The sequence below is a fragment of the Oncorhynchus kisutch genome, unplaced genomic scaffold (genome assembly GCF_002021735.2).
Source record: "Oncorhynchus kisutch isolate 150728-3 unplaced genomic scaffold, Okis_V2 scaffold1110, whole genome shotgun sequence".
NCBI classification, from domain to species: Eukaryota; Metazoa; Chordata; class Actinopteri; order Salmoniformes; family Salmonidae; genus Oncorhynchus; species Oncorhynchus kisutch.
In genome coordinates this window covers 17501-30000 of record NW_022263055.1, presented here as the reverse complement: position 1 = coordinate 30000, position 12500 = coordinate 17501, and the positions used below count along the sequence as shown (strand labels likewise).

General features: G+C 47.3%; 1 protein-coding gene across 1 annotated transcript in view; it reads right to left on the bottom strand.

Annotated features, from left to right (window-relative positions):
- The window catches only part of LOC109886808 (leucine-rich repeat-containing G-protein coupled receptor 5-like), a gene marked incomplete at its 5' end in the record, with an annotated part of 70196 nt that overhangs the window by 54821 nt on the left and 2875 nt on the right, over nucleotides 1–12500 (bottom strand). The window contains one exon of the mRNA XM_031817653.1: nucleotides 8507–8578. Within this exon, the coding sequence (XP_031673513.1) occupies nucleotides 8507–8578 (72 nt within the window). The remainder of the gene's footprint in view (nucleotides 1–8506; nucleotides 8579–12500) is intronic.

Here is a 12500-nt window from a genome sequence, read left to right as displayed (position 1 = left end):
CCTGTTCCGAGGATATGAGGACGACGGTCCGATATCAGAATGGTTCAGACAATAACTACAGAACGAAGCCAACATCAGCGTGAGCTTTGGTTGCGAATGGTATGAACTTTGAACTCTTATTCACTACAGAAGTGATACCTCCTAGCCGTTGAGTTAGCAATAGCAGCTGCAAACGAGGGTTAGGAAGGAACAGACATAGTACCCTGTCTACCACACATCGACGTTACTACAACGTATCCAATTTACCAGCAGAGACATTCTTCAAAGGACGAAGGACTCGGTTGGGCAACACGGCCTTCCATCTACCTCTATAAATATATTTCCCTCAGATTACACAGATCCACAAAGAATTTGAAAACATGTTTAAACCTAGAGTGGCCCCTAGGTTTAAGACACCATTTGAACAGAGAGTGGCCCCTAGGTTTATTAAGACACCATTTGAACAGAGAGTGGCCCCTAGGTTTAAGACACCATTTGGACAGAGAGTGTCCCCACCTAGGGTTAAGGCATCATTTGGACAGAGATTGCCCCCCCCCCCTAGGGTTAAGACACCATTTGGACAGAGATTGCCCCCCCCCCCTCCCCCTGGGGTTAAGACACCATTTGGACAGAGAGTGCCCCCCCCAGGGTTAAGACACCATTTGGACAGAGAGTGCCCCCCCCCCCCAGGGTTAAGACACCATTTGGACAGAGAGTGCCCCCCCCAGGGTTAAGACACCATTTGAACAGAGAGTGGCCCCTAGGTTTAAGACACCATTTGAACAGAGAGTGGCCCCTAGGTTTAAGACACCATTTGAACAGAGAGTGGCCCCTAGGTTTAAGACACCATTTGGACAGAGAGTGCCCCCCCCTAGGGTTAAGACATCATTTGGACAGAGATTGCCCCCCCCCCTCTAGGGTTAAGACACAATTTGGACAGAGATCCCCCCCTCCCCCTAGGGTTAAGACACCATTTGGACAGAGATTGCCCCCCCCCCCCTGGGGTTAAGACACCATTTGGACAGAGATTGCCCCCCCCCCTCCCCCTGGGGTTAAGACACCATTTGGACTGAGAGTGCCCCCCCCCCAGGGTTAAGACACCATTTGGACAGAGATTGCCCCCCCCCAGGGTTAAGACACCATTTGGACAGAGAGTGCCCCCCCCCCAGGGTTAAGACACCATTTGGACAGAGAGTGCCCCCCCCCAGGGTTAAGACACCATTTGAACAGAGAGTGGCCCCTAGGTTTAAGACACCATTTGAACAGAGAGTGGCCCCTAGGTTTAAGACACCATTTGAACAGAGAGTGGCCCCTAGGTTTAAGACACCATTTGGACAGAGAGTGGCCCTTAGGATTAAGACACCATTTGGACAGAGAGTGGCCCCCCCCCAGGGTTAAGACACCATTTGAACAGAGAGTGGCCCCTAGGGTTAAGACACCATTTGGACAGAGAGTGCCCCCCCCCCCAGGGTTAAGACAGCATTTGAACAGAGAGTGGCTCCTAGGGTTAAGACACCATTTGGACAGAGAGTGGCCCCTAGGATTAAGAGCTAATCATGGCTTGGGCTCCCAGTCCCCTTTGTCCGTGGGAGGTTGTTTGGTTGCTTGGTCAGCCTGTGCATCTCTCCAGCAGGAGTGGCCAGGGTTCAGTAGTAGAAATCTGTGCTGCTGGCACACTGCATACAGAGATATCCTGTTGCACCCTGACAGAAGGTTGTCTGTAATACAAGGAAAACCCTGGGAGAACATGTGCATGCCGGTCGTTCGTCCGGTCGTATGGAAACAGCAAATCAAATCAAATCAAATTGTATTGGTCACCTACACATGGTGGGCAGATGTTAATGCGAGTGTAGCGAAATGCTTGTGCTTCTAGCTCCGACCGTGCAGTAATATCTAATAAGTCATCTTAACAATTTCACAACAACTACCTTAAACACACAAGTGTAAAGGAATGAATAAGAGTATGTACATATAAATATATGAATGAGTGATGGCCGTGTGACACAGGCAAGATGCAGTAGATGGTATAGAGTACAGTATATACATGAGATGAGTAATGTAGGGTATGTAAACATTATATAAAGTGGACAGCAATTATTACAGAGTCCTGTTCACAACGACCACACACAGAGTCAGAATCTGCATCAACAAATGGCACCTTATTCCCTTTAGAGAGCACTACTTTTGACCAGGGCCCTATATGACTCTGGCCAAAAGTAGTGCACTATACAGGGAATAGGTTGCGATTTGGGACGCAGGGAGAGACACATAGACACACTGCAGCAGGAAGGACATAGAAGCCTTTCTAAATGAATAACGGACATGTGTGTGTTAGAACTCAGGTTCTAGAGTTCAGATGGAGAATATCATGTCTGTGTGTTAGAACTCAGGTTCTAGAGTTCAGATGGAGAATATCATGTCTGTGTGTTAGAACTCAGGTTGTAAAGTTCAGATGGAGAATATCATGTCTGTGTGTTAGAACTCAGGTTCTAGAGTTCATATGGAGAATATCATGTCTGTGTGTTAGAACTCAGGTTCTAGAGTTCAGATGGAGAATATCATGTCTGTGTGTTAGAACTCAGGTTCTAGAGTTCATATGGAGAATATCATGGCTGTGTGTTAGAACTCAGGTTCTAGAGATCAGATGGAGAATATCATGTATGTGTGTTAGAACTCAGGTTCTAGAGTTCAGATGGAGAATAATCATGTCTGTGTGTTAGAACTCAGGTTCTAGAGTTCAGATGGAGAATATCATGTCTGTGTGTTAGAACTCAGGTTCTAGAGTTCAAATGGAGAATATCATGTCTGTGTTAGAACTCAGGTTGTAGAGTTCAGATGGAGAATATCATGTCTGTGTGTCAGAACTCAGGTTCTAGAGTTCATATGGAGAATATCATGTCTGTATTTTAGAACTCAGGTTCTAGAGTTCAGATGGGGAATATAATGTCTGTGTTAGAACTCAGGTTGTAAAGTTCAGATGGAGAATATTATGTCTGTGTGTTAGAATGCAGGTTCTAGAGTTCAGATGGAGAATATCATGTCTGTGTGTTAGAACTCAGGTTCTAGAGTTCAGATGGAGAATATCATGTCTGTGTGTTAGAACTCAGGTTCTAGAGTTCAGATGGAGAATATCATGTCTGTGTGTTAGAACTCAGGTTCTAGAGTTCAGATGGAGAATATCATGTCTGTGTGTTAGAACTCAGGTTCTAGAGTTCAGATGGAGAATATCATGTCTGTGTGTTAGAGCACAGGTTCTAGAGTTCAGATGGAGAATATCATGTCTGTGTGTTAGAACTCAGGTTCTAGAGTGCAGATGGAGAATATCATGTCTGTGTGTTAGAACTCAGGTTCTACAGTTCAGATGGAGAATATCATGTCTGTGTGTTAGAACTCAGGTTCTAGAGTGCAGATGGAGAATATCATGTCTGTGTGTTAGAACTCAGGTTCTACAGTTCAGATGGAGAATATCAGGTAGATTTTTGCTTTGTTTAATTCCCTCACACAGACATCTGTCATGTAAACGTTGTCATATTTGAAGCAGGGTTAATTAAACAGAAACAGACCCGTGTCATGACTTTGATATTATACGGAAAAATAGCCAGGGAGTGTTTTGCTAAATAAACACAGTACTACTAAGCCAGGGAGTGTTTTGCTAAATAAACACAGTACTACTAGGCCAGGAAGTGTTTTGATAAATAAACACAGTACTACTAAGCCAGGGAGTGTTTTGCTAAATAAACACAGTACTACTAAGCCAGGGAGTGTTTTGATAAATAAACACAGTACTACTAAGCCAGGGAGTGTTTTGATAAATAAACACAGTACTACTAGGCCAGGGAGTGTTTTGCTAAATAAACACAGTACTACTAAGCCAGGGAGTGTTTTGATAAATAAACACAGTACTACTAAGCCAGGGAGTGTTTTGATAAATAAACACAGTACTACTAGGCCAGGGAGTGTTTTCTAAGGTACATGTTGTTTTACAGTAAAGGTATATGCCTCACTTTCTTTCTCTCTTATTTTCTCTCGTTCTTTCTAAATGATGTCCTTTATGTAGCACTAAAATGGAGCCACAAGAGTATGTATTCTGCATATAGCTATAACTCTGCTCTTCAATAAAACATATTTCTACCATGGGCAGTTAGTTTTCCATGTTGTTTTGGGTGGTACCAGGAAGAGAGTGTTACTCTGACACCATAAACCACCTGTTGTCGTGGAGATCCAGGATGGTACCAGGAAGAGAGTGTTACTCTGACACCATAAATCACCTGTTGTCGTGGAGATCCAGGTTGGTACCAGGAAGAGAGTGTTACTCTGACACCATAAATCACCTGTTGTCGTGGAGATCCAGGTTGGTACCAGGAAGAGAGTGTTACTCTGACACCATAAATCACCTGTTGTCGTGGAGATCCAGGATGGTACCAGGAAGAGAGTGTTACTCTGACACCATAAATCACCTGTTGTCGTGGAGACCCAGGATGGTACCAGGAAGAGACTGTTACTCTGACACCATAAACCACCTGTTGTCGTGGAGACCCAGGATGGTACCAGGAAGAGAGTGTTACTCTGACACCATAAATCACCTGTTGTCGTGGAGACCCAGGATGGTACCAGGAAGAGAGTGTTACTCTGACACCATAAACCACCTGTTGTCGTGGAGACCCAGGATGGTACCAGGAGGAGAGTGTTACTCTGACACCATAAACCACCTGTTGTCGTGGAGATCCAGGTTGGTAGCAGGAAGAGAGTGTTACTCTGACACCATAAATCACCTGTTGTCATGGAGACTCCGGATGGTACCAGGAAGAGAGTGTTACTCTGACACCATAAACCACCTGTTGTCGTGGAGACCCAGGATGGTACCAGGAAGAGAGTGTTACTCTGACACCATAAACCACCTGTTGTCGTGGAGACCCAGGATGGTGCCAGGAAGAGAGTGTTATTCTGACACCATAAACCACCTGTTGTCGTGGAGACCCAGGATGGTACCAGGAAGAGAGTGTTACTCTGACACCATAAACCACCTGTTGTCGTGGAGACCCAGGATGGTACCAGGAAAAGAGTGTTACTCTGACACCGTAAACCACCTGTTGTCGTGGAGACCCAGGATGGTACCAGGAAGAGAGTGTTACTCTGACACCATAAACCACCTGTTGTCGTGGAGACCCAGGATGGTACCAGGAAGAGAGTGTTACTCTGACACCATAAATCACCTGTTGTCGTGGAGATCCAGGATGGTACCAGGAAGTGAGTGTTACTCTGACACCATAATCCACCTGTTGTCGTGGAGACCCAGGATGGTACCAGGAAGAGAGTGTTACTCTGACACCATAAACCATCTGTTGTCGTGGAGACCCAGGATGGTACCAGGAAGAGAGTGTTACTCTGACACCATAAACCACCTGTTGTCGTGGAGACCCAGGATGGTACCAGGAAGAGAGTGTTAGTCTGACACTATAAATCACCTGTTGTCGTGGAGACCCAGGATGGTACCAGGAAGAGAGTGTTACTCTGACACCATAAACCACCTGTTTTCGTGGAGACCCAGGATGGTACCAGGAAGAGAGTGTTACTCTGACACCATAAACCACCTGTTGTCGTGGAGACCCAGGATGGTACCAGGAAGAGAGTGTTACTCTGACACCATAAACCACCTGTTGTCGTGGAGACCCAGGATGGTACCAGGAAGAGAGTGTTACTCTGACACCATAAACCACCTGTTGTCGTGGAGACCCGGGATGGTACCAGGAAGAGAGTGTTACTCTGACACCATAAACCACCTGTTGTCGTGGAGACCCGGGATGATACCAGGAAGAGAGTGTTACTCTGACACCATAAACCACCTGTTGTCGTGGAGACCCAGGATGGTGCCAGGAAGAGAGTGTTACTCTGACACCATAAACCACCTGTTGTCGTGGAGACCCAGGATGGTACCAGGAAGAGAGTGTTACTCTGACACCATAAACCACCTGTTGTCGTGGAGACCCAGGATGGTACCAGGAAGAGAGTGTAAGATCCTATGCCAGTGTGTTTTTAAGGTATAGGAACTACACACTTAGTTTCCCATGTTGTTGTATGGAGAAGCAGCCAGGATAAGGTCCTGTATGTAATACTGTGGGGGGGGACCTCTAGGTTCGGATGATCATGTGACGATCGGCCCTTTGCTTGTGTGGACATGTAAATGTCTAACCATTATCAAAATGACACATGGATAAAGGAGGTTTGTAAGGAAGGCAGGCAGGCAGGCAGGGGGTTAACGAATAGCTCCCAGTCCCTGGAGCTGAATAGATGTCATGTGACACATGGAGAGTTAATGTGAGCACTCCTCACCCCCCGCAGGGTGGAGACAGAGACCCCTCCCTGAGGAGAATATGCCGGCTGTGTCCAAGCAGCTGCTGCCATTACTGATACACTATTCCTTATGGGGGGGTGGGGGGGTGGAGGAACACCCCCACATCCACAACAATCTGGAAGACACGTTTCATAGTTACCCACAAGTCTCTCTGTTATCTACAAGTCTCTCTGTTACCTACACATCTCTCTGTTACCCACAAGTCTCTCTGTTACCCACAAGTCTCTCTGTTATCTACAAGTCTCTCTGTTACCTACACATCTCTCTGTTACCCACAAGTCTCTCTGTTACCCACAAGTCTCTCTGTTATCTACAAGTCTCTCTGTTACCTACACATCTCTCTGTTACCCACAAGTCTCTCTGTTACCCACAAGTCTCTCTGTTACCCACAAGTTTCCTTGTTACCCACAATTCTCTCTGTTACCCACAAGTCTCTCTGTTACCCACACGTCTCTCTGTTACCCACACGTCTCTCTGTTACCCACACGTCTCTCTGTTACCTACAATTCTCTCTGTTACCCACAAGTCTCTCTGTTACCCACACGTCTCTCTGTTATCCACACGTCTCTCTGTTACCCACACGTCTCTCTGTTACCCACACATCTCTATGTTACCCACACATCTCTCTGTTACCCACAAGTCTCTCTGTTACCCACACTTCTCTCTGTTACCCACAATTCTCTCTGTTACCCACAAGTCTCTCTGTTACCCACACGTCTCTCTGTTACCCACACATCTCTCTGTTACCCACACGCCTCTCTGTTACCTACAATTCTCTCTGTTACCCACAAGTCTCTCTGTTACCCACACGTCTCTCTGTTATCCACACGTCTCTCTGTTACCCACACGTCTCTCTGTTACCCACACATCTCTATGTTACCCACACGTCTCTCTGTTACCCACAAGTCTCTCTGTTACCCACACTTCTCTCTGTTACCCACAATTCTCTCTGTTACCCACAAGTCTCTCTGTTACCCACACGTCTCTCTGTTACCCACACATCTCTCTGTTACCCACACGTCTCTCTGTTACCCACACGTCTCTCTGTTACCCACACGTCTCTCTGTTACCCACACGTCTCTCTGTTACCCACACGTCTCTCTGTTACCCACACGTCTCTCTGTTACCTACAATTCTCTCTGTTACCCACAAGTCTCTCTGTTACCCACTCGTCTCTCTGTTATCCACACGTCTCTCTGTTACCCACACGTCTCTCTGTTACCCACACATCTCTATGTTACCCACACTAACCAGAGAGCGAGAGAGAACCAGAGAGCGAGAGAGAACCAGAGAGCGAGAGAGAACCAGAGAGCGAGAGAGAACCAGAGAGCGAGAGAGAACCAGAGAGCAAGAGAGAACCAGAGAGCAAGAGAGCAGCGGCCCACTTCTAGAGCTGTAAGGGAAACTCTCTGTCTTGTGTGACTGTCAGTGGCAAAAGAAGGAGGGAGGGAGGAGGAGAGAGAAGAGATGTGTAGGGAGGGAGAAGAGAGGGAGAGAGGAGTAGGGAGAAGAGAGATGTAGGGAGGGAGGAGGAGAGAGAAGAGAGGGAGGCATGAGGAGGGAGAAGAGAGGGAGGGATGAGGAGGGACAAGAGAGATGGAGGGAGAGAGGAGGAGGGAGAAGAGAGATGGAGGGAGAGAGGAGGAGGGAGAAGAGAGATGGAGGGAGAGAGGAGGGAGAAGAGAGATAGAGGGAGCGATGAGGAGGGAGAAGAGAGGGAGGGATGAGGAGGGAGAAGAGAGGAAGGGATGAGGAGGGACAAGAGAGATGGAGGGAGGGATGAGGGAGGGAGGAGGGGGGAATAGAGATGAAGGGAGGAGAAGGTAGAAGAGATGGAGGGAGGAGGGAGAAGAGAGGGAGGGAGGTGAGGGAAGAAGAGAGGGAGGGAGAAGAGAGATGGAGGGAGAAGAGAGGGAGGGAGGTGGGGAAGAAGAAAGGGAGGGAGAAGAGAGATGGAGGGAGAAGAGAGAGGGAGGGAGAAGGAGGGAGAAGAGAGATGAAGGGAGGAGGAGGGAGAAGAGAGATGAAGGGAGGAGGATGGAGGGAGAAGAGAGATGAAGGGAGGAGGAGGGAGAAGAGAGATGAAGGGAGGAGGAGAGAGAGAAGAGAGATGAAGAGGGCAAAGAATCTTCAAATGGCAGTAGTTGTCTCCATGATAATGAGAGGTCAACTTACAGAGTCTCCAGGCTGTGAAGGCCGTCAAAGCACTGCGTTCCCAGGGTGCGGATTCTATTGTTATTGAGATGCCTGCAGAGGAATGCAAAGAGAACAGTCAGAGAGACACACCCACACAGCCCGGGACAGGACAGCTGATTGGCTGGGGAGGGAAAACAAAGGAAGTGGGAGGGGGGTTGGAGACTGGGGAGAGGGTGAGGGAGGGGTGAGGAGGAGGGAGAGGGTGAGGGAGGGGTGAGGAGGAGGGAGAGGGTGAGGAGTGAGAGGGTGGGGGTGAGGAGGAGGAAGAATGGGGGAATCTGCACCTTGTCTCCTTGTTCCTCCCCAAGGCTTCACTCATTACATACAAATTAGTGTCACTCTACAGGAGACTTGCAAACTGTTTGATTAGACAGAGCAGTCTGGAGGGATGTTTGATTAGACATAGCAGTCTGGAGGGATGTTTGATTAGACAGAGCAGTCTGGAGGGATGTTTGATTAGACAGAGCAGTCTGGAGGATGTTTGATTAGACAGAGCAGTCTGGAGGGATGTTTGATTAGACAGAGCAGTCTGGAGGGATGTTTGATTAGACAGAACAGTCTGGAGGGATGTTTGATTAGACAGAGCAGTGTGGAGGGATGTTTGATTAGACAGAGCAGTCTGGAGGGATGTTTGATTAGACAGAGCAGTCTGGAGGGATGTTTGATTAGACAGAGCAGTGTGGAGGGATGTTTGATTAGACAGAGCAGTCTGGAGGGATGTTTGATTAGACAGAGCAGTCTGGAGGGATGTTTGATTAGACAGAGCAGTGTGGAGGGATGTTTGATTAGACAGAGCAGTCTGGAGGGATGTTTGATTAGACAGAGCAGTCTGGAGGGATGTTTGATTAGACAGAGCAGTCTGGAGGGATGTTTGATTAGACAGAGCAGTCTGGAGGGATGTTTGATTAGACAGAGCAGTCTGGAGGGATGTTTGATTAGACAGAGCAGTCTGGAGGGATGTTTGATTAGACAGAGCAGTCTGGAGGGATGTTTGATTAGACAGAGCAGTCTGGAGGGATGTTTGATTAGCAGTCTGGAGGGATGTTTGATTAGACAGAGCAGTCTGGAGGGATGTTTGATAGACAGAGCAGTCTGGAGGGATGTTTGATTAGACAGAGCAGTCTGGAGGGATGTTTGATTAGACAGAGCAGTGTGGAGGGATGTTTGATTAGACAGAGCAGTCTGGAGGGATGTTTGATTAGACAGAGCAGTCTGGAGGGATGTTTGATTAGACAGAGCAGTGTGGAGGGATGTTTGATTAGACAGAGCAGTCTGGAGGGATGTTTGATTAGACAGAGCAGTCTGGAGGGATGTTTGATTAGACAGAGCAGTCTGGAGGGATGTTTGATTAGACAGAGCAGTCTGGAGGGATGTTTGATTAGACAGAGCAGTCTGGAGGGATGTTTGATTAGACAGAGCAGTGTGGAGGGATGTTTGATTAGACAGAGCAGTCTGGAGGGATGTTTGATTAGACAGAGCAGTGTGGAGGGATGTTTGATTAGACAGAGCAGTCTGGAGGGATGTTTGATTAGACAGAGCAGTCTGGAGGGATGTTTGATTAGACAGAGCAGTCTGGAGGGATGTTTGATTAGGCAGAGCAGTCTGGAGGGATGTTTGATTAGGCAGAGCAGTCTGGAGGGATGTTTGATTAGACAGAGCAGTCTGGAGGGATGTTTGATTAGACAGAGCAGTCTGGAGGGATGTTTGATTAGGCAGAGCAATCTGGAGGGATGTTTGATTAGGCAGAGCAATCTGGAGGGATGTTTGATTAGGCAGAGCAGTCTGGAGGGATGTTTGATTAGGCAGAGCAGTCTGGAGGGATGTTTGATTAGACAGAGCAGTCTGGAGGGATGTTTGATTAGACAGAGCAATCTGGAGGGATGTTTGATTAGGCAGAGCAGTCTGGAGGGATGTTTGATTAGGCAGAGCAGTCTGGAGGGATGTTTGATTAGACAGAGCAGTCTGGAGGGATGTTTGATTAGACAGAGCAGTCTGGAGAGATGTTTGATTAGGCAGAGCAGTCTGGAGGGATGTTTGATTAGACAGAGCAGTCTGGAGGGATGTTTGAAGTGGAACCGCTCTGTCAACTGTCTGGAAGTGGAACCTCTCTGTCAACTGTCTGGAAGAGGAACCGCTCTGTCAACTGTCAACTGTCTGGAAGTGGAACCGCTCTGTCAACTGTCTGGAAGTGGAACCTCTCTGTCAACTGTCTGGAAGTGGAACCGCTCTGTCAACTGTCTGGAAGTGTCTCTGTCAACTGTCTGGAAGAGGAACCGCTCTGTCAACTGTCTGGAAGTGGCTCTGTCAACTGTCTGGAAGAGGAACCGCTCTGTCAACTGTCTGGAAGTGGCTCTGTCAACTGTCTGGAAGTGGCTCTGTCAACTGTCTGGAAGTGGCTCTGTCAACTGTCTAGAAGTGGAACCGCTCTGTCAACTGTCTGGAAGTGGAACCTCTCTGTCAACTGTCTAGAAGTGGAACCGCTCTGTCAACTGTCTGGAAGTGGAACCGCTCTGTCAACTGTCTGGAAGTGGAACCGCTCTGTCAACTGTCTGGAAGTGGCTCTGTCAACTGTCTGGAAGAAGAACCGCTCTGTCAACTGTCTGGAAGTGTCTCTGTCAACTGTCTGGAAGTGGCTCTGTCAACTGTCTGGAAGTGTCTCTGTCAACTGTCTGGAAGTGGCTCTGTCAACTGTCTGGAAGTGGAACCGCTCTGTCAACTGTCTGGAAGTGGAACCGCTCTGTCAACTGTCTGGAAGTGGCTCTGTCAACTGTCTGGAAGTGGAACCGCTCTGTCAACTGTCTGGAAGTGGAACCACTCTGTCAACTGTCTGGAAGTGGAACCTCTCTGTCAACAGTCTGGAAGTGGAACCGCTCTGTCAACTGTCTGGAAGTGGAACCGCTCTGTCAACTGTCTGGAAGTGGAACCGCTCTGTCAACTGTCTGGAAGTGGAACCTCTCTGTCAACTGTCTGGAAGTGGAACTACTCAGTCAACTGTCTGGAAGAGGAAGCGCTCTGTCAACTGTCTGGAAGTGGAACCGCTCTGTCAACTGTCTGGAAGTGGAACCTCTCTGTCAACTGTCTGGAAGAGGAACCACTCTGTCAACTGTCTGGAAGTGGAACCTCTCTGTCAACTGTCTGGAAGTGGAACCGCTCTGTCAACTGTCTGGAAGTGGAACCGCTCTGTCAACTGTCTGGAAGTGGAACCGCTCTGTCAACTGTCTGGAAGTGGAACCGCTCTGTCAACTGTCTGGAAGTGGAACCGCTCTGTCAACTGTCTGGAAGTGGCTCTGTCAACTGTCTGGAAGTGGAACCGCTCTGTCAACTGTCTGGAAGTGGAACCGCTCTGTCAACTGAGTCTGTTTCTGTACATCAGTCAAATCAAAGATGTTATTGGTCACAGACATATTAGCAGATGTTATTGGTCACATAGACATATTAGCAGATGTTATTGGTCACATAGACATATTAGCAGATGTTATTGGTCATAGACATATTAGCAGATGTTATTGGTCATAGACATATTAGCAGATGTTATTGGTCACATAGACATATTAGCAGATGTTATTGGTCACATAGACATATTAGCAGATGTTATTGGTCACATAGACATATTAGCAGATGTTATTGGTCACATAGACATATTAGCAGATGTTATTGGTCACATAGACATATTAGCAGATCTTATTGGTCACAGACATATTAGCAGATGTTATTGGTCACATAGACATATTAGCAGATGTTATTGGTCACATAGACATATTAGCAGATGTTATTGGTCACATAGACATATTAGCAGATGTCATTGGTCACATAGACATATTAGCAGATGTTATTGGTCCATAGACATATTAGCAGATGTTATTGGTCACATAGACATATTAGCAGATGTTATTGGTCATAGACATATTAGCAGATGTTATTGGTCATAGACATATTAGCAGATGTTATGTCAATATTAGGTTATTGGTCATAG